This window comes from Manacus candei, unplaced genomic scaffold (genome assembly GCF_025592945.1).
Source record: "Manacus candei isolate 608988 ecotype Guabito, Panama unplaced genomic scaffold, ASM2559294v1 h1tg000023l, whole genome shotgun sequence".
Classification (NCBI taxonomy): domain Eukaryota; kingdom Metazoa; phylum Chordata; class Aves; order Passeriformes; family Pipridae; genus Manacus; species Manacus candei.
Genome location: NW_026138071.1, coordinates 12,545,220 through 12,569,466, shown reverse-complemented (window position 1 = coordinate 12,569,466; position 24,247 = coordinate 12,545,220). Strand labels below are relative to the sequence as shown.

The 24,247-nt window shown below is 40.0% G+C and overlaps 1 protein-coding gene across 5 annotated transcripts in view; it reads right to left on the bottom strand.

Annotated features, from left to right (window-relative positions):
* The window catches only part of ITGA6 (integrin subunit alpha 6), a 130,343-nt gene that overhangs the window by 17,075 nt on the left and 89,021 nt on the right, over positions 1 to 24,247 (bottom strand). For 4 of the 5 annotated variants that reach the window (XM_051787370.1, XM_051787371.1, XM_051787367.1 and 1 more), the window contains 7 exons: positions 7,573 to 7,700; positions 7,091 to 7,170; positions 5,054 to 5,309; positions 3,461 to 3,592; positions 902 to 1,112; positions 258 to 451; positions 31 to 119 (listed from right to left, as the gene is read on the bottom strand). In XM_051787370.1, coding sequence (XP_051643330.1) covers positions 31 to 119; positions 258 to 451; positions 902 to 1,112; positions 3,461 to 3,592; positions 5,054 to 5,309; positions 7,091 to 7,159 — 951 coding nt within the window. In that variant the 5' untranslated portion in view covers positions 7,160 to 7,170; positions 7,573 to 7,700. Of the gene's footprint in view, positions 1 to 30; positions 120 to 257; positions 452 to 901; positions 1,113 to 2,112; positions 2,230 to 3,460; positions 3,593 to 5,053; positions 5,310 to 7,090; positions 7,171 to 7,572; positions 7,701 to 24,247 lie in introns of all 5 variants that reach the window. The other variant, XM_051787372.1, reaches the window with a different exon arrangement.

Below are 24,247 nucleotides of genomic sequence, written 5' to 3'. Positions count from 1 at the left end.
TACTATTTATATTAAAGGTTATTTCATTACCTGTGCTGGTTTTGTATTTATTCCATTCTTGGATCCATGATAAATGTATACTTTGCCAAAACCATCATAAGGAGCCCCGACTGCGATATCTGTTGAAAGTAAGTTGCAACATCTAAAATCATTCTTGCTCTTTCTGCCGTGAGCAATCACAGTAAGGGTAAGATGTTTCAAGTCCGGCATCAGCAAAACAGTCGCATACATTTTTGTTGTCAATGTCTTCCACTTACCTGGATACCCATCCTGATTAACATCCCCAACGTTTTCAACTGCGAGCCCAAACATGGAGTCGGCGGTTCCGTTCAAGCGGACAGGTTTCACTCCCTCCCACTTGCCCTGGCGGTTGATGTAGACGTACACAGCACCGCCGATGTCTCCGCTTCTGTCGAAGTACTGCGGGGCTCCCACAACAATGTCTTGCCATCTTAGAATTAAAAGAAAAAAAAAAAAAAAAGCAGTGCTTTTGCAGAAGAACTGTGAAAAGTAACTGATCAGATTGTGGGCTAAAGATCAGCTGCCCAAAGAGCTGCTGAACAAAGACCAAAACATGCATTAAACTGGTTGAGCAACAGCCCCACTTGACACCACAAGCTGGTTCATTCCTTTGGTGGCATACAAGGATCTTCTATCTAGGGTCTTCTTTGCGTATAAGACTGGTTCCTTCTTTCATTGTTTACACTAATTGTTTAAATAAAACTCTTTTCTATAATTAGAAACACAGACTGTGTCCTGACTGGTTCTTCAAGATGCTTGCCATTTCCTCCAGCAAAACGTGGAAGGTGGCATTCCTTATAATTACAATGTGAAAACCAAAGCAGAAATAAGCAAGATTGTTATCCTTTGTACAGCCAGCAGGAGTTAACCACAGCCATACCCATCACTGTTGAGGTCCACAACAGCAACATCATAGCCAAAAGAAGAGGCCAGCCCTTCTCCTTCAAACATGTGCTCCAGTGAAAGTGCTCTCTGATTTTTCTCTTTTTTCAGTAAAACAACTGCTCCGCTGTGGTTGGCTCTTGGGGCACCAGACACGAAAGTCATCTCATCTTGGGAGACAATTCCTTTACCAGAGTCCAAAGAGAAACCTTTACCAAAGAAAGAAATAAAATATAAACAAACTAAATAACAGCTTGCATTTTAATACAAAAAATAAAAATTTCCCTTGCTATATTAAAGTGGTACATGGAATACAAGTTTTATCTAAAATACAGTAAGATATGGGATATGGCTGGGAATTCTCCATTTCTATTTGGACTTGTGGATGCAAGTTTACAAATTGACACACCTCCACACATTACATTCAAGTATTTCTCCCACAAAATGTATAATTTCATTGCTCACTTGGATCTGCTTTTCATGGACAACAAATACAAGATCATTTTTAAACATACCAGCTTAAAAATGACACCACCTTACCACTTGAATATAGCTCAAGTATTTCACCTCTGGCAAAATTATAAGTACAAGTCAATATCATTCTGTTGCAAACATGCAAAATGTATTGCACAAGCAAAGTATTCCACATGAATGATGTATACAGTATTTGAGAATCAGCTTACACAGTAATGGTGAAATGGGCAATATTAATTTAGTGCAGCCCTAATGGACATGTTGAAATTAATTTAGTCTTACCTATTCTTTATAAAAATCAATACATTTTAAAATATGAAAAACCAAGTTAAATGACTATACTGCATATAGCAACATATCCAACAAAGGCCAAAGTTGAAAACTGCACATGTTGCAAGGTAGGATGATACCAGCCAGCAGATGGGAGTCTCCCTTCTGAAACACTTCACCACTACTATGAGAACTCTCAATTACAGCAATTCACAATGAGACAGTTCCAGAAAAACTGAGGGGGTCCCAGCTGGGGGAGGGATGAGAGGGTCTGGAGAAATGCATGACATATCAGTGTTTCTCTGAAGCCTGGTTACTTTGCCATCTCCTCTTCATCTGAATCCCTAGTTTTACATGCTTTGCTTACAATGTATTTGAGATGAGAGGGGATAGAGGGGAGAGGATCGTGTCAAAGGTCTGGAGATTGTATCTGACCAGATGTTGCCACTTCATGTGGTCACAAACCTAAGTAGCTATTCATCATTACATCCACTGATTTGTCCACCTGTGTGCTGGGAGGCAATGTTTTGTACACAAACTGATCTGGATGGGTATCAGATACCGCTGTCAAAAATAGAAGACCTGTAAACACGAGTGAAAGATTGAAGAGAAAAAAACAGCAGTTAAGCAAAACACCTCTAACCATGTTCACTTACTGTCTGAACAGAGGGAACAGAAATGCCAGTGAAGAGCTGGCTTGCCTGGAAGTGGTTTTGATTATGACAAATCAAAGGCAGCATTTACATTTAGGAGATAAATGTATTTGTTATGAAACTGCAAAAAGTCAGAATTGACTGTTCGTAGCAAAAGGCACCTACCTCCACAGCACTTCTCACCTTACCAATTCGTATTTCACCAGAAGATGCTATCAGCTCGTCTAACTTAAGCTCTTAGGATGGGGTTTTTTAATTGCTATTCTTTACACCCAATAATTACTCCTGATATTTAACAGAAGTTTATGCTCTATTTCTACTAACAGATGTGTAGCTCTAAGTTTGCTCTCTTCTTGACTTGCTTTTACTTTTTAGATTAGCAATGCCCTTCCCATCTGTTCAGCTTTCCACCACTCACACAGAAATTCCAGTCTCAAGTTACCAAAACTGTATTTGTTGCATACGCCAAAAGCAGTGGATCAACACACAGAAATCTGCACCAGAGCAGAAAGATTCTTTACACTGAAAGCCTTTTCAAAATTGCAGCATAGCCTTTTCTTTGCACCAGTGTATCTCACTGGTGTACAGAAAGATCCAGTGGCCTAAAGACATATTTCTGCTTTCGTAAGTGCACAAAAGACAAGACACTCACCTCCTGCAACACACACACAAAATATAAACACTACTTATATGACGATATTTTAAAGGTCTGTAAGAAGGCCATTGGAGTTTTAAAAACTTGAAGAACAAAAGAATTGCACTTGTCTACAAGGAGAGAAAATCTGCAGTCTTAACAATTACATCCAGAAACTCAAATTTTGATAAGCCTTCTGACAGCACATAGCAGAGACCCTGTGACTAAGGACTACAGATCCACACACTGCACCGAACCATCACAGTGATTATAATCACTCCCTGAGATTCTGTAGGTCCTCATCACAGCTCTTGAATCTCACATTACAATGGCAGCTCTTCTAGGTACCTCAGCAGTATCATTTTACACTTAAAACTGGCCCATAAATGTGAATTATCCAAAATGGTGAACATGTTACAGGGCCGCAATGAAAGATGTTCTGCTCCCATTTTGTATCATCACACCAGACTGGGATCATAAATGTTTAAGAGGCCTAAAGAGATTTACCATATGTATTTAATCCTACCTAAGTAACTGTTAGCTGGAACAGGAACTAGATTCTTATCTTGGCGGCTCTCATCACCAACTTCATAAGGCCCATCATCAAAGATACCCAGATCATAAAATGTCTGATTCTTTTGCTCTGCACGAACCACCCCTGAAAAAATGAAATGATAAAATAAAAGCAAATGAATGGTGAGAAAAATAACAGATAAATGGTTCCCAACTTATATCAATTACGTTGAATGAGATAGTGAGTGCTGTTAAAATGGGACAAACACAGAATAGTGCACTGAGAGAACAGCATTCTCTCTCTGTTCTATCTGTGTGGCAGAAGCTCATGCTGCTCTACAGAGGTCATACAATGATCTGGAAAACATGGGATACTAAGAAAATTCTCAAACACACATGAAACCAATCTGGTCAGAAACTACCCTCATCATTTCTTAGCCTCATAAAGCTTCTCTTAAAAGGGAGATAAGTACACAGGAATTTAAAAAAAAAATAAAACTACTGTTCAGCTATGACAAACACCAGTGGTATATTTAGAAACAGTATTTAAGGGGAAAGAGCTATTGTTCAATAAAATGTGTGCTTCCCTTTTATCAACAGGCGTATTTAATGTTTTGGCAAGCACAAACATGTTTTTCCATTATACAGAAGAGTAGTCTTAGGGCTGTCCTAGCATTTCTCTGCAATTGAAGTAAAATGGTGTCTGAACTCAATATGCTGTTTCAGCTTGGTCAGATTTTGTTGACAGATACGTGGAAGATTAAGTTTTCACTAAAGTACACCTTGTGCCAGAGCTTAACTCAACGATTTTGCATGGTTCAGGTGGCAGGCACAGGTGTGCGAGGTGGAAAAACATAGTGGTTGGAGGATCAGCTGTTCTCAAGAGGGAAGAATTCACAGCTGTTGGTGTAATGAAGTGTGATGGGAAAAATCACTTCAAGAGACTGAGCTGGCCATTTAGATGCTTCTCAACACAAACAGAGAATATCTTATGGTTTTTTCCCCTCAGTTTTGGAATATCTCCTGGATGATACACAGTACTTGGCTCTTAGACAGATTATCCATGAAATTTGACATGGATATGCATGGATTTAGGTATGAATATATGTCAAATTGCTCTGTTCAGTTATCTTCCTGCAGCTCTCCAGTATTTAATTTGGAAAGTACTACTGTTCACAGACTTCACAAAGAATAAAGTGGAGAACACTGCAGGATAAAGATCTCAGTGTAGCTATCTAACATTTGCTCAAAAGCAGAAAAAGGCTGGTCAAATAATTTTTAAAAATTTAGTGATTTGTTCCACTTATCAAAGTAAGCCCTCAATCTCACCATAAGATTAGACTTACAAGGGAAAAAATTGCTGTACAAATGTGCAAAGTTCCATTATCTACTCATATACTTCAAGGATATTTAAAGAAACTGCAGTAAATAATTTTGATACAGAGTCATAGCGTGTTGTGAAAAGAGGGTTAAATCATTACATCCCTATTATCCCCTCCCCCATCCCCAAAAAAACAAAAAAAAAAATGTAAAACTTTGGATGCAACCCTTGAGAGCAGCCTCAGAGGAAATGGGAAGGGTAGGCAGGAAGGAAGCCAAGTCATACCTTTCCAATTGTAAGTGCCTGGGGCACCAAACACAATATAATGATAGTCTCTAGTAAAAGTAGCAGCAACACCTTGCTGACAGGAACCAAACTTCTCATGGCCTCTTAAACGACCGTCACAAAAACTCCAAACTCCATTATCCATATCATCCTTAATAGTGAGGTCCTGGCTCAGCACATAGCACCTTCCAATGATATCCCGGGTTTCCTGCACTGTGTTTACATATTGCCTTTTCTCATAGCGATGTGCACAGGTCTGCAAGACAGAAGAAATAATAGGTGATGTTTTCTGTATGTTGTATGCAAGTCATCCAAGAAGGTTGGTCTCCTTCAGCAATCCTTCATGCCGACAATGCTGTAAGGCACCTTGTAGACATGCCTCTGTTGCAATGCAGAGTCCAGTGTTTCCTGGGGGCAACGTATGGGAAAGGCTGGGCAGCTACAGACAAAGTCAAAGCAGCCAGCTTCATGGTCAAGGAAGGCCACGTGGTTAAATCCCTAAAGCCATTCCTGATACCTAAACCCTCTCAAGAAGTGAGAGAACCACTCTCTCTCACACAAAGAAAGAAGTGTCTGTGTTTCCCAACATCGCTCAGGGTTAAATGACTTACACGCTTGTTCAGGACATGAGAAGCTGGTTCAACTACCATCTACCTGAGACCATTCAGAACTCTCCCCTTCCAGAAAAGTGCCACTAAGCAGAGGCTGAAAGCTTTACCAATGAAGGGAAGGGAAGTTGTTCCTACTTCCTATGTTGGATGTTCCACTTATAGGGTAACTGTCACTGGGACAGAGCTGCAGCACGAAGCACATCCTGTTCCTTATCCTTTTAGACTGTTCCCCTGGGAACAGAATTCTAATCAAATACTTAACACAAAGGATAAATAACCACTGGGTTAAGCAGTGTAATTGCCAAACCACTATAAAAAAAAATGTGAACAATCAAACCCCTTTTCCAGCAGTATTCCTTGCAGAGCCAGATGTAGCAGGTGTGTGAAGAGCACAAGCAAGTCAGGTTTCTCAGTTGACAAACCTTTTCTATGGTTCCTATCAAGGCCTAAATATTAGGCAAACACCCAGCTGCTCCACACTTAGAGCACTGTAGTACTGTCCTGCTGCACAGTGACCTGCAGGTTGCCCACATCTCATCTAATAAGTGCATTTCCCATTTACCACTCACAAAGAAAAGTTTCTTCTCAGAAAAGACAAGACAGCATTAGTTGATGAACAATTAGTTAATGAACAGGACTGCTTACATCTGCTTTTCTCCCCCTTGGGTTCTGAGACAGACGGAACCTAGTTATTACTGCTTCTATATCCTTAAATAACCAGATTCACATGCTGAAGTCACCTGCTTCCAGTTTTGGACCCAGTGACATTAACCTGCAAAAATATAATTAGATGGGGAAGCTTCACTGCAGACCTGTTTTATGATGTAGCTGGTATCCTGCAGCACCATGAGAGGTTTATTTAACTGAGAAAGACTTTAAAAAATAACATTCTCTGGTAATTCCCAAAAGCTTTTTCTCTCTGTTTAGCATAAAATAAAGAGTATCTCTGTACTGTATAAAATAAAGAATAGTTAGTTGTCTTACTGCAGTGTAATGACCACATTAATTCACAGATGCAACTCAAAGTCCTTGATGAAAGGTAAAGTGAGCCCGATCGTCCTGGAAAACAAACTGATGACAACCTGCTACTTTTATAACCTACACTACTCTTCCCTATTTCTGCGATATTTAAAAGAAACAACGTGTATATGACAAAAAATAACTGGCACCCTTGAAAACTGTTCATCCTAGATTGTTATGAAGGTTATAAAGAGAGGCTAAATCTCTTTAAAGAGAGGCTAATTTAAAGCTCTTACAATCTCAAGTGCCTTACTTTGCTAAGGAGACATTTATGTCTTTACCTACAAGGAATCACAGGAATAAATTTAGGCAAGTTACCTTTCAGCAAGCTGCATAGAAACACAGACCACTTAGAACATTTACTGTAGACCTCAAATGTCTTTATAAGTTAGTCCTTTACACTTACCACCACATTTCCTCCTGGCCCCTGACTTTGGACAGTTACACCCATCCACTGGTCCTCTTTACTCTCCATCTTCGGGTCAGCTGCAGAGTATCATAATACAACTTAAAATATTAAGAGTTAACTGCATTTTCTTTTTACTTTTCTTTTTCTCTGACATCTGTCAGGAGAAGCACTTCACACAGAACACCAGACAGTCTGCAGGTGGCACTGTCTGTACATTTTATCACTAACAATATCCATTTTAATAAACACTTCTAGCCTACTACTTCATGTTACATCAATTTACAAAAGGGTAAGAATCTACCAATATTTAAGCATCTCATACTATCTTAGCAATTAAGCTACAACTTATTCTGATGCAAAAAGGAGTTACGTATAAATTCCCAGAAGCAACTGTCTGATACACTGCCTCTGGAAAGGACATCAAACAAGAAAAATCAGACAACTCTTTAAATTAAAAACAAAAGCACTGAAAGACTTACTCTCCTCATCAAATTTGATACGTATGCAATTTTTATTTGGAAATGCAATGTCACAGCTGTACAGTCCTCCTGTTCTGTTGGCTTGTTGGGCTGGAAAGGCCTTTTCCCGAGGAGCTCCAACCAGTAATCTGCAGGGAAAGCAAAATAATTTAAAGAGATCTGTAGAAGGAACATTAGAGAAGAGGAAGGCAACAGAATCAGAAAGTGTTTTCATCACGTTGCTAGAGGTTTGACGTGCAAACACTCGAAGATGGATGAAAAGCTACATCACAGCACTGTTCTTTTAAAAAAAAAATTAGGGGGGGAAAGCTGTATAGCAGTAACAGTTCTGCAATTATTGGCCCTGCAAAGCAGTACCTGTACTGTTATTACTGCTATTATTGTTGCACTGACAGTGGCTGATAAAAGTTAAGCAGGTGTCTGGCAATTTTGCAAACACCATATTTCTATCAGGGAGTCAAGTGGGGTATTTTTTTTGCCTTACTAGGAATTGTTGATAAGGGTGGGAAAAGTATTGTTTCTAAAATGACCAGAAACCCCCCAAACAGTAAATACAAGTGGTTTTCAAGATGTCTTCTAGTTTTACACCAGTCCTGCACCACTGTTTGCCTGAATTTAAAGGCATCTTGGTATCTCTGATCAAAGCAAGATCCCTTCTGGCCCAAGCAAGTACCTACTGAACTGTTCCAGGCTCTGTGCAAACATGCATTCCCCTCTCCTCTCCTTTGACAGATGCTCCAGTTTGAAGCTGAAATTTTTTCTCCAACAAATCTCTCATCAGGAACAGGCCCACAAAGGACTTATTTCTCCTACAAAAAGCCTACTCTAACAATCCTTCCTTAGACACTGTTCTGGTAAACAAATGTGAAAAGTTCTTATTTTAAAAACTGAGTAAAGCAAATTTTTTTCTGCATCAACTGTACACCATGAGTATTATCACAAAACCACCAGTAGACATATTTACTTGCAAAATAAGGGGTGTCAAAAAAATTCTTATATTGTCTTCTTTGAAATGTCACACACAGAGAAAGCACAGCTGCCTCTCAGGTAGCTAGTTAGCTTCAGCAACCAGTATGCAATAGTTTGTGGAAGAAACATTGTGCTCAGCTGAAAGACCAAGGACAAGATAATGGTGTGTGGATGGTGCAACACTGCAGGTGCGATCGATGGATGGATGGATGGATGGATGGATGGATGGATGGATGGATGGATGGATGGATGGATGCTGAACCAGACTATGTGCTTCCTGACCCTAGTACAAAAAACATTTGAGAAGATATCCCTGACATTAGTTTCCAGGAGGGCAAAGCTGGCATTTCCAATGCCTGATTACCCTTTCTGTAAAGAATTTCTTCCTAATATCTAACCTAAACCTCCCCTGGCACAGCTGAAGACCATGCCCTCTTGTCTTACTGATAGTTGTCTGGGAGAAGAGACTGACACCCATCTGGCTACAACCTCCTTTCAGGCAGTTATAGAGAGTGATGAGGTCTCTCCTGAGCCTCCTCCAGGCTGAACAACCCCAGCTCCCTCAGCCTCTCCTCACAGGACTTGTGCTCAAGTCCCTTCACCAGCCTCGTTGCTCTTCTCTGGACCTGCTCCAGCACCTCAATATCCTTCCTGAACTGAGGGGCTCAGAACTGGACACAGCACTCCAGGTGTGGCCTCACCAGTGCTGAGTACAGGGGAAGAATCACTTCCCTGGTCCTGCTGGCCTGTTCCTGATCCAGGCTAGGATGCCATTGGCCTTCCTGGCCACCTGGGCACACTGCTGGCTCATGTTCAGCTTCCTGTCAATCCAAACTCCCAGGTCCCTCTCTGCCTGGCTGCTCTCCAGCCACTCTGCCCCCAGTCTGTAGCACTGCATGGAGATCAATTACATTCAATACGTAATTTTTGTTATTAAGAAAATATTTATTTAATGTCCCTAAAGTAAACCCGAAACTGATGTTTTAAAACGCAAAATTATATCTGTAAAATGTTTGTGAAACAACCAAATTTTCATCACTTTTACAGAAATAAATTCTCCCACAATCCATAATTTGTCCTCCTCAAGAAGGTAAGCCCCTGAATGCTGAAACTTTCAGGTAAAATATTTGCTTTTGATCCATACACATATAAAAGTAGGGTACACAGTGTAGGTGGGTTTTGGTTTAAAGTGTTTCCTGCTTTTCCCCCTAGATACGTCTGCCAACTTTTTCAAGCATTTTTTCAGAAATGTAGCAGTCATCACAAGAGTTTGCAATCTAAACAACCCTGCTTTTAGAAAGGCCATTAATAACTTCATTTTCCCGTTTTGGCAACAGTGCATTTAACTGTCATCTCTTGGAGTAATTCTTTTGCAAAGCATCTGTTTCTGAGCTATTACTAAGTGGGAATAAATACATTTTCTCCTCAGTTCTGTTATTGCCCAGGGAAAGACAGATGAAATTATTCTTTTTAACACTAACCACCATAACTTTTAAGAAAGTAGAGGCACTGATTTCCTAACTTACAGAAGGAGTGGCTGAGGGCACTTGGTCTGTTCAGCATGGAGGAGACCAAGGGGAGACCTCATTGCAGTTACAACTTCCTTGTGAGGGGAAGAGGAGGGGTAGACACTGATCTCTTCCCTGTGGTGACCAGTGACAGAACTCAAAGGCATGGCCTGAAGTTGTGTCAGGTTTAGATTTAGGTTGGATATTAGGAAAAGGCTCTTCACCCCAAGGGTGGTGGGCACTGGAACAGACTCCTCAGGGCAGTGGTCAAAGCACCAACACAGAGCCCAAGAAACATTTAGATGATACTTTCAGGCACATGGTGTGACTCTTGGGGGATGGTCCTGTGCACGGCTAAGTGTTGGACTTGATGATCCCTTGTGGGTCCCTTCCAACTCAGCATATTCTGTGATAAGATGCCCCAAACATCCTATGGCATCTCAGACACCTCCTGAGATCAGCAGATTGTTCAGCCTTCATTAAACAAAAAAAAACAAATAAAAAAAAAAGGGGGGGGTAAGACATCAATCCAACATGATCTCAAAGGAAACAGGCAACCTGAGATCCTTTCCAATGCCCATATCCCCCCATAAAAATCTCGTGTAAGCTATTTTTCCCTAATCTTGCATAAGTTATTTTCCATTGTATAAACAAAGTAATTCAAAGTAGACTTATTTAAAACTTCCCAGACTTCAAAGAACTTTTGTCAGGAATCCTGTCACTAGTCTTCAAGGTTTATCAAATACAAAAATCTTGAATCTGTCACTGTAAGTCCTCACAACACAGTTCAACAGTAGCACACACTATGAGCAGGCGCTTGCAAAGGATTAGATCAGTTCAAGTGTAATACCCATTAAAAAGAGGCATAACTCCTTTGTACTTCTTTACTACTTTTCTGTCCCACAGACCACAGCAGAGAAGACTAAACCTATGCTCCCAGGTTCTGCAAGACAGGTTACAGAAGATCACGAGGATTATAAACATTATGAGGATTATCACATTATTAGGAACGTAAGTAAGAAAGTCACATGCATCTAATCTTTGGCTGAATAAATAAAGCAAAACAAAAATCCCCTGCAAGCACATTGTGACTTGGGATCAGCAGAGCTGCTATTCAGCTTGTCTACTGTTTAAGAGATACATTTGAAAAATCAAAATTCTATCATAGAAGCCAAATTACTTAATTTAAAATTCAAGAAGTATGACGTGTACCATGCATCAGTATGAATTTCAGCATGACTGCAGCAGTCCAAATGAATCAGCTTGTATTCTGAGCCGTGCTACGTGCTCAACAGAGTCAATCCGGACTAAGGACACATTCCAGTCATTACTGTATGGCTACTTACTCAGCTGTGTTTTAATAGAAGAATTTTAATGAAGTTTGAGCTCATTATGCTAAAAACAGGTTAGGTTTTTCTGCAGCCATGCATGTTTCATTTTAGCTTTCTCAGTGGCAAGCAGAAGCTCCTTCTGCAAAAGGAAACAGGTAAGGGGTGGGGTGAGGAGGTGCTCTCCTAGCTATCACTATCTCCTTACACTGGTAGATGAAACACCAGCATTAAAACCTAAGAACTTCTTCTGCAAACAAAGGGTCACAAAAATGCGTTCATAATTTCTCCCCACCCATGATCACAGTACGGTTCATTTTATTCACTGGGACTTCTTCCTGAAGGTCTGTGTACAAGGGCTACATCACTACTTTCAATTCAGGTCTCAAATGCCCAAAATCAGGCTCCAGAACCCATGTTTAGATACCTAAATAACACCCCAATGTCAAGACCGCAGAGTCAGAAACAAAAGGCTCCAACATGCAGACAATTTTACTGATTTTTCTATCCCATAGCAGGTTTGCCTTATTACTATACAGAGAACATAAGCTCAGCCATACAGTATACTGAACATAAACATGTCTGAGCATCGGTTCCTGTCAGAGCCTTAGCTTTTTAATATTTGAGTTATGATGACTTAGTATCTAATGTTTACCATATGAGCTAAAAGTCAGACAAAAGAAGTATTACTATTCCTCATATAAATTAGAGGAACAAATGCTTCAAACAACTTGGGTCCTGATCTTCCCCATTCCTGTTGCTTAAATATATACTATAAAGTGATCGAGTTTTCCCTGAACCAATCAGACTGCACAGGCATTAATCTTCAGAAATGCAACATAATGAACTATTAATAGAAGTTAATTTAAAAGAAGTGTCTATAGAGTGACAGTGTTGGAAAAAAAATCAGAATTCTCTCATACTCCGGCGTAAAACTACAATGTTCTTTAGCTCTAATTATAATTAAAATAAGCACCTTCCAATTTCAAACTAATATTCTAATTTATTAATCAGTCCAGTTGCTCTCTGTGTTAGAATGATTAATTACCGCTTTCTCTTAATTACTTCTTGGAAATACATGATAATGACACAAGTCCCACTGCCAATTATGAGCATCTGCTGGCTTACAGGAACAGATTTACTTCCTTACAATCCCAGATTCAGGGCCAAATATGAGATAATCCTGTAAAATCAGAGCTCCAGGATGTCCATTTAACTGACCTCACTGAGGCACAACTTTGGCTCAGGTGGATCTGACTGCATCATCTGATCAGCTGTACCTGCATGTGCAAGGTGCAGTCAGAATGCAACAGGGACAGGCACAAGCCCCACTCTCAAGAGGGACCAGTATAGCACCACATCCCTCTGTGTAACACCATAGCACAGCTACACCCACCCTACACCCACCCATCCTACCTGAACAAAACAGCTGAGGCAAGAAAAACTCCATTTTGCCAATTATGCCAAGCACTACTCAAGCCTTAGAAAAGGCATCAAGACATCTTACTGACTTTTATCTAGATCTGCAGCAGACCTTTAGATAACTGTATGTAGCAAATATGCTTCATAAACCTGTCTCCATAAACACATCTCCAGGAAGCAGAACGAAGCGGGAACTCATTGCCCACATTCAGGTAGGCACCAGGACTCAGTTTGCCATCTGCTGTTGACTGGTGTTGCAAACACATAACTATAGCTCTGAGGCCAGATGCACGAACAGTCTGTGAACTCCAGGGCTGGTCACATCCACAAGAGCCTGCCGGATTCATGAATAGCAGAATCTATTGAATGCAACATATAAGGTTCTTTTGCACTGCTGGTGATAATGCATTAACTGTAGAGTAGTTATATACAGCACTAACAATACAATTGCAATCACAAGCTTAACATCCCAGGTTAACACTCAGCCCAGCTGAGGACACGAGGCTTACCAAAAGGCATCCCCCTTCTGGGGAGGGCGAGGAGGACAAACCCATCGATCTGTCCCTGCAATTTTGAATCAAATTATCATCCCCTGATTAGATGCAAACTTGAGGTACTTTTACACTTTATAGCCATAATTGTGCAAAATGCTGCTGGTGGGACTGTGGTCAAATCTTAACGTTCTTGGTGGGCACATTTATAGAATGTTTCTTGGTAGGAGGTGTACTTCCTTTGTACAAAACATTTTTGGGTATCAGGTAGAAGAATGAGACCACGTGGTGGTCTCCAAGTTCTCACTTGGAGACCAAGAACTCACTCCAAGTTCTCGCCCCCGATGCCACGGCAACACAAACCACAAGACCTCCATCTGATTTCCGCACTTGGGCCTACAGGCCCCCTGGCATACTGAGCTTTGCATTTTCTTCACTATTTTATGCTTTCAACAACTGGTATTTGACAAGAAAAGTCAGGGGAACATCAAGAAGAAAGGGTGTAACTTCATTTATTCAAAAATAGCCCAAAAGAGTTGTTGAGATCCAAAGCAAAATACACCAGAACCAACTTTCCATTTTAACAGACATTACAGAATATTAAGCAGTAGGGTGCAGATTTTAAAACCCTCCCTGTTTCATTGGTAATTTTTGAGACATTTAGAGGTGGCTGTGGCTCCTTCTCAGCTAATGAAAACAACAGTGAGAACTGGGAGTAGTATCTGCTCACAGCTATCTGAACTCCCTCCAGTATTCCTCATGAAACTATCTTGGTCACTTCCAAAAGGAAAGTTTAAGTTAAGATGAGAAAACCATATCAAAAGAAAGCCAAAAACCCTCCAAAGCTCCTGGAATTATTCCCTCACTCCACAGTGAAAATCTTTTCCTCACTTATAGCCTGGAACTATCCAAGGACAACATAAAATTTACACAACATACTTCAGAGAAGGAAAATTATCAGAGATTCATTACAGTTCTATTTTGGAATAAACACTTACTCAAAAGAAATCAAGCCAAAGGAGGGAGATGATCTTCAACATTTTTTTAAAGCAAATCCTGTTCATCAAATTAAGAGGCTCCATTGAGTAATTTACCTTTTGATTTAAACAAATATAAAAAATACCACAGTCTGTACCAAGTTCAGATACTCTATCTCCCAAAGTTTTCTTCATTCCTTAAATTCTTTCCTTTTCCATGGTATCTTCTACCTAAACAAGGCACCACATCTTTGCCAGCCTTTCTGTAAAAGTAAAAGCAACACATCAGTAGTTTCAGTTCTAACAGACTGGAGTAGAAATCATAGAAGTGTTTCCTGGGTAACAAACCATTAACCATTTCCACATACAGGGGAAATAAGATAGTCAGTGGTGTAAGTAATTTCCAATTTTGTAGCCTTCATTGAGCACAAATGTCCAATTTATTACTGCTGTTCTCAGATAACAATGCTGCCACTGCAGACTTTGCATTTCATTATGTTTTCAGAAAGACCCCATAACACACAAGGGGGGCAAATTTGGAAAGTGTGAAGCTAAATGCTATGAAATGTCTCCAACCCTGACTAGACAGAGAGATTCCTGCATCCTTTTTCTCTCCCAGTCCCAGTATCTTCTTGCAAGGAGCTTCACTAGATTGAACAAAATGAACTCTAACAAACTGAACAAATTGAGCTCTAACTCAATACTTAGATTAAAATTTACTACCAAATTATCACTCACAGTCACTAGTCGTCTACCAAATGTTTACAACCTCCAGGCAGAGACCTCTGATGATGTCCACAATGTGGACATCTACAGCCCTCCACAAGAGCTGTATTTTCAGTCCTCTGCACTGGTTTGTTCTCAGTTGTTTTTAGAACTGACAACACTGAAGATGGGAACGTCTAACATCACTCAAGTTAGTCAACGTGATAGATATCACATTTGAATACTGGTGGCACCACCTCTGCTTTGTGCCTGGATTTGGCTTCCCACAACAGAAACAAGTCACAAAACAAGAGCACCACAGACTAATTAGCACAGAGATTGTCCCTTCATACACTTGGGTTGCTAATGGGAACCGGAGCTGAACCATGAGACTGGACTCCTCCAAAAAACAACCCTCTCCCAGCAAAATACAACCAGTAACCGTGTCAGCAGAGAACTTACTCATGATGCTTTTTACAGAGACATCCATCACGGCCAGTACGTTATTAACAGCTATTTTAAGTGACTGAATATTCTCCTAATCTGCTACTCCACAGCTGCATTTTGGAACTACCAGTGCAAAGCCATGGCCAAGTACACCATTAATCTCTGGAGGCTTGGCACTTGAAGGACTGTGATTTTCATTTTACTCCTTTAGCCTTTTTCAGGAAACAGATTATGATAGAGGCTGGAAAAAAAGAAGCCAAAGGCAGCATAAGGACTACGGCAAGATACTACAGAGCAAAAAGATACCTGTTGTTTTGGAAAGGCCACTTGACTTTCTGAAAGTCACATGGAAAAATAAACCCTTTCCCCTCACAGTCCAGAGCCAGCCTGCATGGATTTGAAACAGAGTTTTGCAGATCTCCTTTCCATTGGTACAAGACATATTTCTTAGAAGAAATGGTATGGTCTGCTCCAAAGCTGAGTTTCAAAATCCAGTTTTCCATTCCAGACACCATTCTCTGGCTTTAATCAGGAGATACCTCACAGTTTTGTCAAACTGCTATTGTGAAATAGCAAGCGAAACCTGTATATTACTTACAGGTTTAATTTCTCCTTCACAAGCTATACAGTCATTCTGATTTAACGGAAAGAACAATACCCATGCCAGGAACAGACTTGAGTGCAAAATGGTACTATAAAACAGACAGTTATTTTTATAATTCATCTACAACAAATTCATGGAAGAAATAATGTTAAAGGTATTTTCACTCAGATTTTCTAACTTGGCAGTGTGTGTGGCACTGCATGAAATCCTCTTACAATAACATGCAGTTTAACTCAAGAAGTGACAAGTGTACAATTTCAAGAAACCAACTTGGAAGGCGAGGTGCTGGCACTTCCAGCCCAATCCCTGCCTGCAGCCACCTTGTCTGCAGTAGACTGACTGAACCGTGAGGGTTGTCCCACCACAGCCATTCGGGCACAACCCAGAGACGGTGCACTAAGGGGCAGGTTCCGACAGCAGCAAGACAAGCAAGTAAGGACAGCTGCAGTAAAGCAGGGGTGACCCAGCGGTCCCCAGCTATCTGCAAGCACAGAGTGAGTGAACTGGTGCCCCCACGCCACAATCTTGTTCTCCTGCCAGCAGCGCCCACACACCAGGGCCCTGGTGCATCGCCTCGTCCAGAGCTGCCCCAGCTCTCGAGACAAAGTGGGCTCTAACGAAGCAGCCGCTACGTGAAGCAGCCAGTTAACACATAGCATCTCCATGTGAAAAATTAAAGAAGTATCACGTCATCTATTAGCTATATGTTTTAGAAAATAAACATGGAAATAATCAAAATATGGAAACAGTTTCTCAGACTTTGCCTTAAAAAAAAAAAAATAAAATCTGAAAGTGCAGTGTGCCCAGGGACATTTGAATGCACTACTTGTTAGAGGGGTAACAACCTTAACAGGCTTATACTGTTCATCAACATGTTAAAAGACATTTTTTTAAAAACTGCAGTTCTATAACAGCACAAAACAAATATTTGGGTTGAAATGTCATTCCCCTATTTCCTTCAGTGAATGAAGTACATCAGTTTCATTTACGACCATAATGAAACCATTAAAGGGCATGAAAGAAGTACAGCAAGAGGGTCAGACACTTCACTGTAGAATCAATGGGCAATATAACGTGCTACAGCAACTAATCCCACAGCCCTGCAGTATACAAAGAGCAATTGCTCCTCAGCTAACCCAAGCCATAGTTCCTTCACTCGTACATCCAATTATGAGATTCCTCCTGCTCCTCCTTTTCCAGACTTACCACTATCTCCCTCCAAATCATAGGGAGAAAACCAAGACAGGTAGAAACCTTCTGCACTAGATACATAACCGCAGAAATAGTTATATGTGACTCTGACAGATTCACGGTCTGAACAGAAGTTCATCACATTCAATTAAAACATACCAACCAGCACCCCAAGGGGAAGCTCTCCCACACCAGACCAATACTAGCACTCTTGAGCTAAGCTGTACCAGCCGAGCTGCCACCATAAGGCCATGGACTACAGAGTCCATGTGGGACCAGGTTAAAGAACTCCACATATGTAGAAAAAGCATGTACCTTCCTGATACGTCATCCCTAATAAATATTTTATAGAGAACAAGTACACAAACAGCCATCAAACACTCATTTCGACAGCCAAAAGTCACTTGCACACTAAAGCACAGTTCAAATAATTCTTTCAGTCTTAAGATCATCATAGCCCTGGCTTAAATGCCTATAACAGAATCCACAGTTTGAATAAGACGTTTCTTCCAAGCCATGAACTTAATGAGAAAAGCAGATGTGTCACTGGGTATATAACACATAGTCCCCACACACCTTCAAATTAACTGAAAACACTGGCATTCAATTTACTTGGAAGAACGTCACTCCAATAAGGTATTTTTGGAGGAGAAACAGGTCATACAAATGCCTATATAGTTGGGATGCTTAAAAAGCCCTTGTTTTATGTTCCACGCAGATACTAAAGCACTGATCAAACAGATCAGAATTAAATCATATATTCACAAGAAACTTCTCAATATACACATTTGTGGAAGAAGAAGCTGTTACATTTTACTATGAACAGGAATGTACAAACTCTGAGAATTTCAACCAGCTTTAAAAACCTAAGAACAAGATTTTTCTGTTTGCAAAATAACTTGTTTGAGACTATGCCAAGAAACCCACTGCATTCTCTTCCTCTGCATACTGCTTCTCCTCCACATGCACACATACTTAATTTTTATATGCCTCTCCTCATACATACACTTTTTCTTTCACCACTCCCCACATTCTCACTTGAGCAGAATTTGGAATTAAACAGTTGTTTTCAGGTATTTTTAACACCCTATGTTCCTGTAGGCTGCAAGTTGTGCAAACAGTATTACAGCTATTACCAGGACTGGATCTGATCTGACAACAAGTATTCCCACTATAGGCAGGAACACAGCTTAGCTGGAAAGAGAGAACAAACGTCTTCAGCAATATTCTCGGACCACACTACATAATTACCATTATTACAGCAGAAAAATAAATTGAGTGGATGAAAAGATTACAGGGACTCTCATAATTATTCCACATTTGTAGTAGCAGCTACAGGAGTTGGCTATGTAAGAAAAAAATATATCAAACTTATTTTAGCGTCTTTGGCCAAGAAAATAATGTCATTTTCACATTAACAATCACAGGTAATTCAATATGAGCCATGATATGTTTTCACACACTCTGCTATATGTCACTAAGAGCCAGGAGATTTAACACCACTACGCAGGTAACCAATCTTTGTAATTCCCTTAGCAGAGTACTGTGAGAAGAGCAATTAGAAAAGGACACAGAAAATTCAGCTACACATGATGATAGCGTCCTTGCTATCAGCAGCAGCTGGTTGCCACTTTTGACCATTTCCAGGACAAACATGAAGACCTTTGACCCACGCATGTGCTGCTGATCAAACAACTTCAGGCATTACAGGGGGGAGTCATTCCCAGCATATCTGCAATCTTGTTTTCCTTTGTTTTTTAAGGATCTATTTCATAAACTTGCTTTTGAGGAAGGTGACAATGCCAAGTGAAACAAGCAGAGGCTAAGCACATACAGCTCCATTTCAAAAAATGTCATCTTCACTAAAACTGAAGTAACATTCAGTCTCTCTTAAGAAATTCTTCCATTCCTACGGGCACTAGCTACCAGCAAACTCAACAACAATGCTGATTGTTCATATCTACTGTTCCTTATTTCTTAAAAGATCTCCAAACTCCTTGGAAGTAGAACACAAATGCAGAGAATACAGCTGAAAAGTAACCTAGAAGCCTGCTAGCTGACAGTGAAATCCAGGGCAGGATGTGTCCATGTTACACTGGAGGGACTAGAGTACATTTTTATGTTGTAGATGGCATCTTGACAGGGTGCATCCTGTGAACCCCTCTTTCTTTTGTTCTTGATTCTGCAGACCTTCTCCCTTCAAACACAGCCTAAACATGACAGGACAGGAAATGACATATTTTTAGATGCAGTTCTGTAAGAGGAAACAAAAAAACCAGCCAAAGCTCCAACAGAGCCAAAAATGGTCAATGCATACTAGTAAATGCTCCAAAAATCACAATGCAAGAACTAGTACCTTTTTGCCTTTTACGGTCATTTTGATACAAAAATCTATCTCAGGTACTTCACAGCAGAATATATCTGGCCTGCTCTTTAAACTAAAACAGCATAACTGCAATGCTCTTTTCCAAAGTAACTGCCATGGAATTCTCAAAATAATGTTAGAAAATGTGACACTCATGATACCTTAAATCCAAGAGAAGTGCATTTTACCACGAATACAATACATTTTATGCTAAAATTGCAAAAGGAGCTTTATTAACCATTTATTTTTCACATATAGACTAATTCCCTTAAAAATGGAAGTAAAACTTTTTTCCATGTTTGTTTGCTTTCCTAAGCCATATTCTTCTCCCATTACCTTCAAAGCAGCAACCTGCTTATGTATATCACAATCAAAAAACATTCAATGCTAATTAATGAATTTTTCAATGTTTTCCAGACCATTCTGTATAGTTCTTTCTTCCAATATTCCTGTGCCTCTTACTGTACCTACCCTTCCTAAATATCACTTTAAGATGTTAATTTTCCAGCTAATGTTTCACAGCACAGACCACCATCTGCTCATTCAATAATATGGATCTTTACTTACTTGTTTTTTTAAACGGTCATTTTGCTCAATAGCCTAATCTCAGTCTTGTCCCTTCCACAGAATATGTCCTCAAAATGTGGCATTTTTACAGTTATGGCTAGAATGATTCATCTAGACCCAGTCTGGTTCTGAAACATTTTAAAAACAGCTGATTTTAAACAGCAGTTCTTTTGAAATGGATGAGGTGTCTCTTATGAGAATTTACCAGACTGCATTCCTTACAAAACTGACAGTTGCTCTGGCACATACAAGTGGAGTTTAACAGAGAGAACAGAATGGCCCACGCTGACTGGTGAGCTATTTACCACTGTAACATGCCAGGTAACCCAATATGCTAATTTGGAAAACATTCTGGTTTATTTGGTGGAGACACCAGACAGGAACAAGTTAGATCAGTAAACCATTATTCTCTGCTTTTTAGACCTTAAGAAAAAACATTTATGAGAAGCCAACCTACCTGTCCCACTTCTGCATACATTTTTCTTTGTTGTTCACAAATTAACACTAGTAACATATACTACAGACAACTGCACTCATCTTAGCAAGCATCATAACAGTGATTTTGTTCTCCTCTTCATTCCTATTTTATAAAGAATAACATTAATATAAATTACATTGAGATTTTTGTATGAAAAAGCCTATACACTGCAGAATATTTATTAAAGGGCAGTCAAGAGTAAATAAACTTCTCAGAAACATCAATAAAAATGTTTAATTAAATAATAACACCACATGTTACAAAACTTTACATTTACATTGTACAGCTACAGGTCAGACCCATCAAATAGTCCAGGTGCAGACTGAGCAGGATATCCAGTATTTCTGAAGATACAATTCAGACTATTTATTATTTCCTGACTTGGTACAAGTAATTACTAGATTATAACAAAAGAAGGGATTAATTAGGACTCTCTACACAGGTGAATAGTATTTTTAACAGTAGATGATGCAGTGCATGAAACTTCACGTCTGGATGAAGGCAGATCCATACCTGACGGTAGGATTGCCTTGTGATTTATTCTTTAAGCACATGCAAGCTAAAGAGTCTTATTCACCATCAAAGCAGACAGCACAAGAGCGAAATCAATACAGAAATTGTAGCATCTCTTCCAATAACTCAAACACAGCAGCGATTCTGGGTCCAATACTACCAGTACATCTCATCACTGCACACACCTTTTGAAAGCTCTTTGCTGCTTTCAAGGCCTCAAAAAATTTGGAAAATGTAAACAGAAATCAAAAGAAAACTACATCCTTGAATAAAAATGCTAAATTTTATTATTCTAGCTCACAGATAATGTAATGATACAGTGCTCCCTTTAATGCCCCTGTTGCAGAAGGACTCCTGGCACGTCTGTTCCAAATCCTGCTGCTTTGGAACCGAGTGGAACACAGAAAGCAGGCCTTGTGCTGTACATGCTATGTACTTGCAGATACCTGAATGGTTCATTCAACATCCCTGTATCTTGATCAATATTCTGTCTGTCTGCCTTGCTTTCTACCCTTACGTAGCTGATGGGGTCACATTTTAAGTTTCAAGAGCACCGTAAATTTTCTTGTGCCAGTCAGTCCACAAGACTGGGATAGCAATGAGCTTTAAGAAGCTGCCTGCCAGCTGAAGCTTTCAGGATGCCAACACCATAGGGAGCCTTCATTTTTCACTCAGCTCCAGCCCACACAGCTGAGAGACATGGCAGAACATGCATGCAGCACACATGCCACAGTCAGCACTCCAGCACCCCACCTCTCACTGTGTAAAGAGAACTGCAGAGAAAATGCTTCCCCGGCTCACTCCTACCTCAGGTTTTATGTGGTTAAGTGTTATGCTCTTCAAACACATTTTAGCCCATTCAACTGATAACTAAATTCTCAAACTGAATTATATCTCAGACTAAGAGGATACAGGATGCATTCTACCCCCAAAGATTTAGAGCAAACACTGTAAGAACTAAAGCTCCTTTCCACAATAGAATATATCAGAAAGCATGGAAGGCTTTATGTTAGACATGCACACAGACACATCTACTTTGCCTATCTGTGTGTGTCTACATCAGCTGAGTTTGAAAAGCAAGAGACTAGCTGCTGGTCTTTCCAGCTGTGAGCCCTCCCCCCAATACTTTTCTGCCCAGCTTTCGGGCATCATTAAGCAGAGCTGTCAGAACCCACAGATCCTGCTCAAGAACACAACAGCTTGTCAAGGAGAATGCTTTCCTTTTGTCCTTAACTCATGTTTTGTGCAGTTCATTAGTTTTCATTTGCTTTAGCAAAGAGAAAAGCCTTTTTCCTCCTTCCCAAGATTAAGGTCTGTCCTTGACTGCACTACGTTATTTTGTTGCAGTTACACTATTTTAACCTTGCTTATTTTAGAGGATGCAAGATTAAGTTTTTGATCTGTTTCTGAGACGTGTCTCATACTTTGGCCACAACAGAGCTCAATGGGCTAGCATATGTTGTGTTCATCAGAGCTGATTTATATCTTAATATTATTTAAGAAGAACTACCTGGTATAAATTTCATCCTTTTAGAAAGCAATGAGTACAACAGATTTGGACCAGAAGAACTTAAAACAATTTTGGTTAATTGAGCCATCACTTAAATTTTAATGCTCTTGCAATGGCTTGGCAGGTCTATGTTTTACACAGAGTAACAGCTTACAGAACACCCTTCTCTTTCCAAACACTCAGCCTGAAGAGAGGAATTTGTGCCTCCTCAAACTTCCATTCCCCTCTATTGAGATGTTTAAAAATAAGAAAGCATAAGCCGAAATGCTTCTAAACCTGTCATCACCTCTACCCTGTAAATGGTATGCCCTAGCAACCCCAAAGGCATGGTACCTCCCACATTAGACACTGGTGCACCAATTAGGCTCAGCATCAGTAAAACAAAAAACTATGAAACTAAGGAGTTGTATCAGGTACAAGCATCTTCCAGTAAGAGCATAATTTTATGAGCTGTAATTGAAGCTGGCAGCCTAGGCTGTTTCTCAAAGCTGGAGTCTACACATAAGGCCATTTATCATCACTGCTGACCAAAGGTATATGCTGCAGTCCTTACTCATGGAAAGCTCCAGAGCACAGCAATGAATTTTGTTAATTCTTAGTATCAGCCTAAGTAACACAGCTACCACAGGGTTACTCAAGATTCTTATGCAATTACGGGTGACCAAAGGAAAAAACATTAACTGAAAAGTATATGACCTCTTGAAAAACAAGTTTCTGAAGGAGATGGAGGACTGGGATAAGAGCTTTGCCACTTATCATGTGGGAAAGTTAGCTTTACACTATGAATGCCTGTCTCACCAGTTAATGCTGCAGTGAAGTTGAATCTATGAACTCTCACAGCTAATGACAAAGGACTGTACCACAGCATATGTTTTCTGACACAACCTTTTTAGAGTCACCTGAACTAAACTGGCCTGATAGAAGCACTTTTTGCTATATGACCTATGACTACACTAGTGCCTTGCAGGGTCTGCTCCTCCTCAACAACTGACGAAAGTGGTTACATCAGTGCAACTTCTTAGTATGTATCAGCTCAACGCTCTGTTTCATCCTTCATGCTTTACCAGAATTCTGCAGGTCTAAGCACACAATTATTTCCTGTTCCTTTGAGGAAAACAACTAAACAAAAGGACCCTAAATGGGAGTCAGACAGTGACAATTATACAGAATTTCCAATCTTTTTTATACCTGACCTGTAAACTTATCAGCTGTGTCTCTACTATACTGATAACCAACAGCACAATTCAAACTCAGTATTGGGAAAAAGCCTGCCTTCTGCAGTTTGACTCCACCTGTAATAACTACACATTCTTTCCCCTTATGCAATGTAAATTTATCTTCTCACTTCTTTCACCCATGGTACTAGTATGATGGATCATCTTTTTAGAAATCTATCCCTTACCACTACAGGGAAACTCTTAAACTACTCCTCCCTCCTCCTTCACAACTTCATTTGATCCTGACCTTTGCCACAGGACATCTTATCTCAAACATAGTCAAACTCCTGTACTATCACAAATTAACAAAGCAAATAAGCATAGTAAGCAGGTTATCCAAGAATAGTTTGCACAGACAAAAAGCAGAGACACACTCAAGAAAA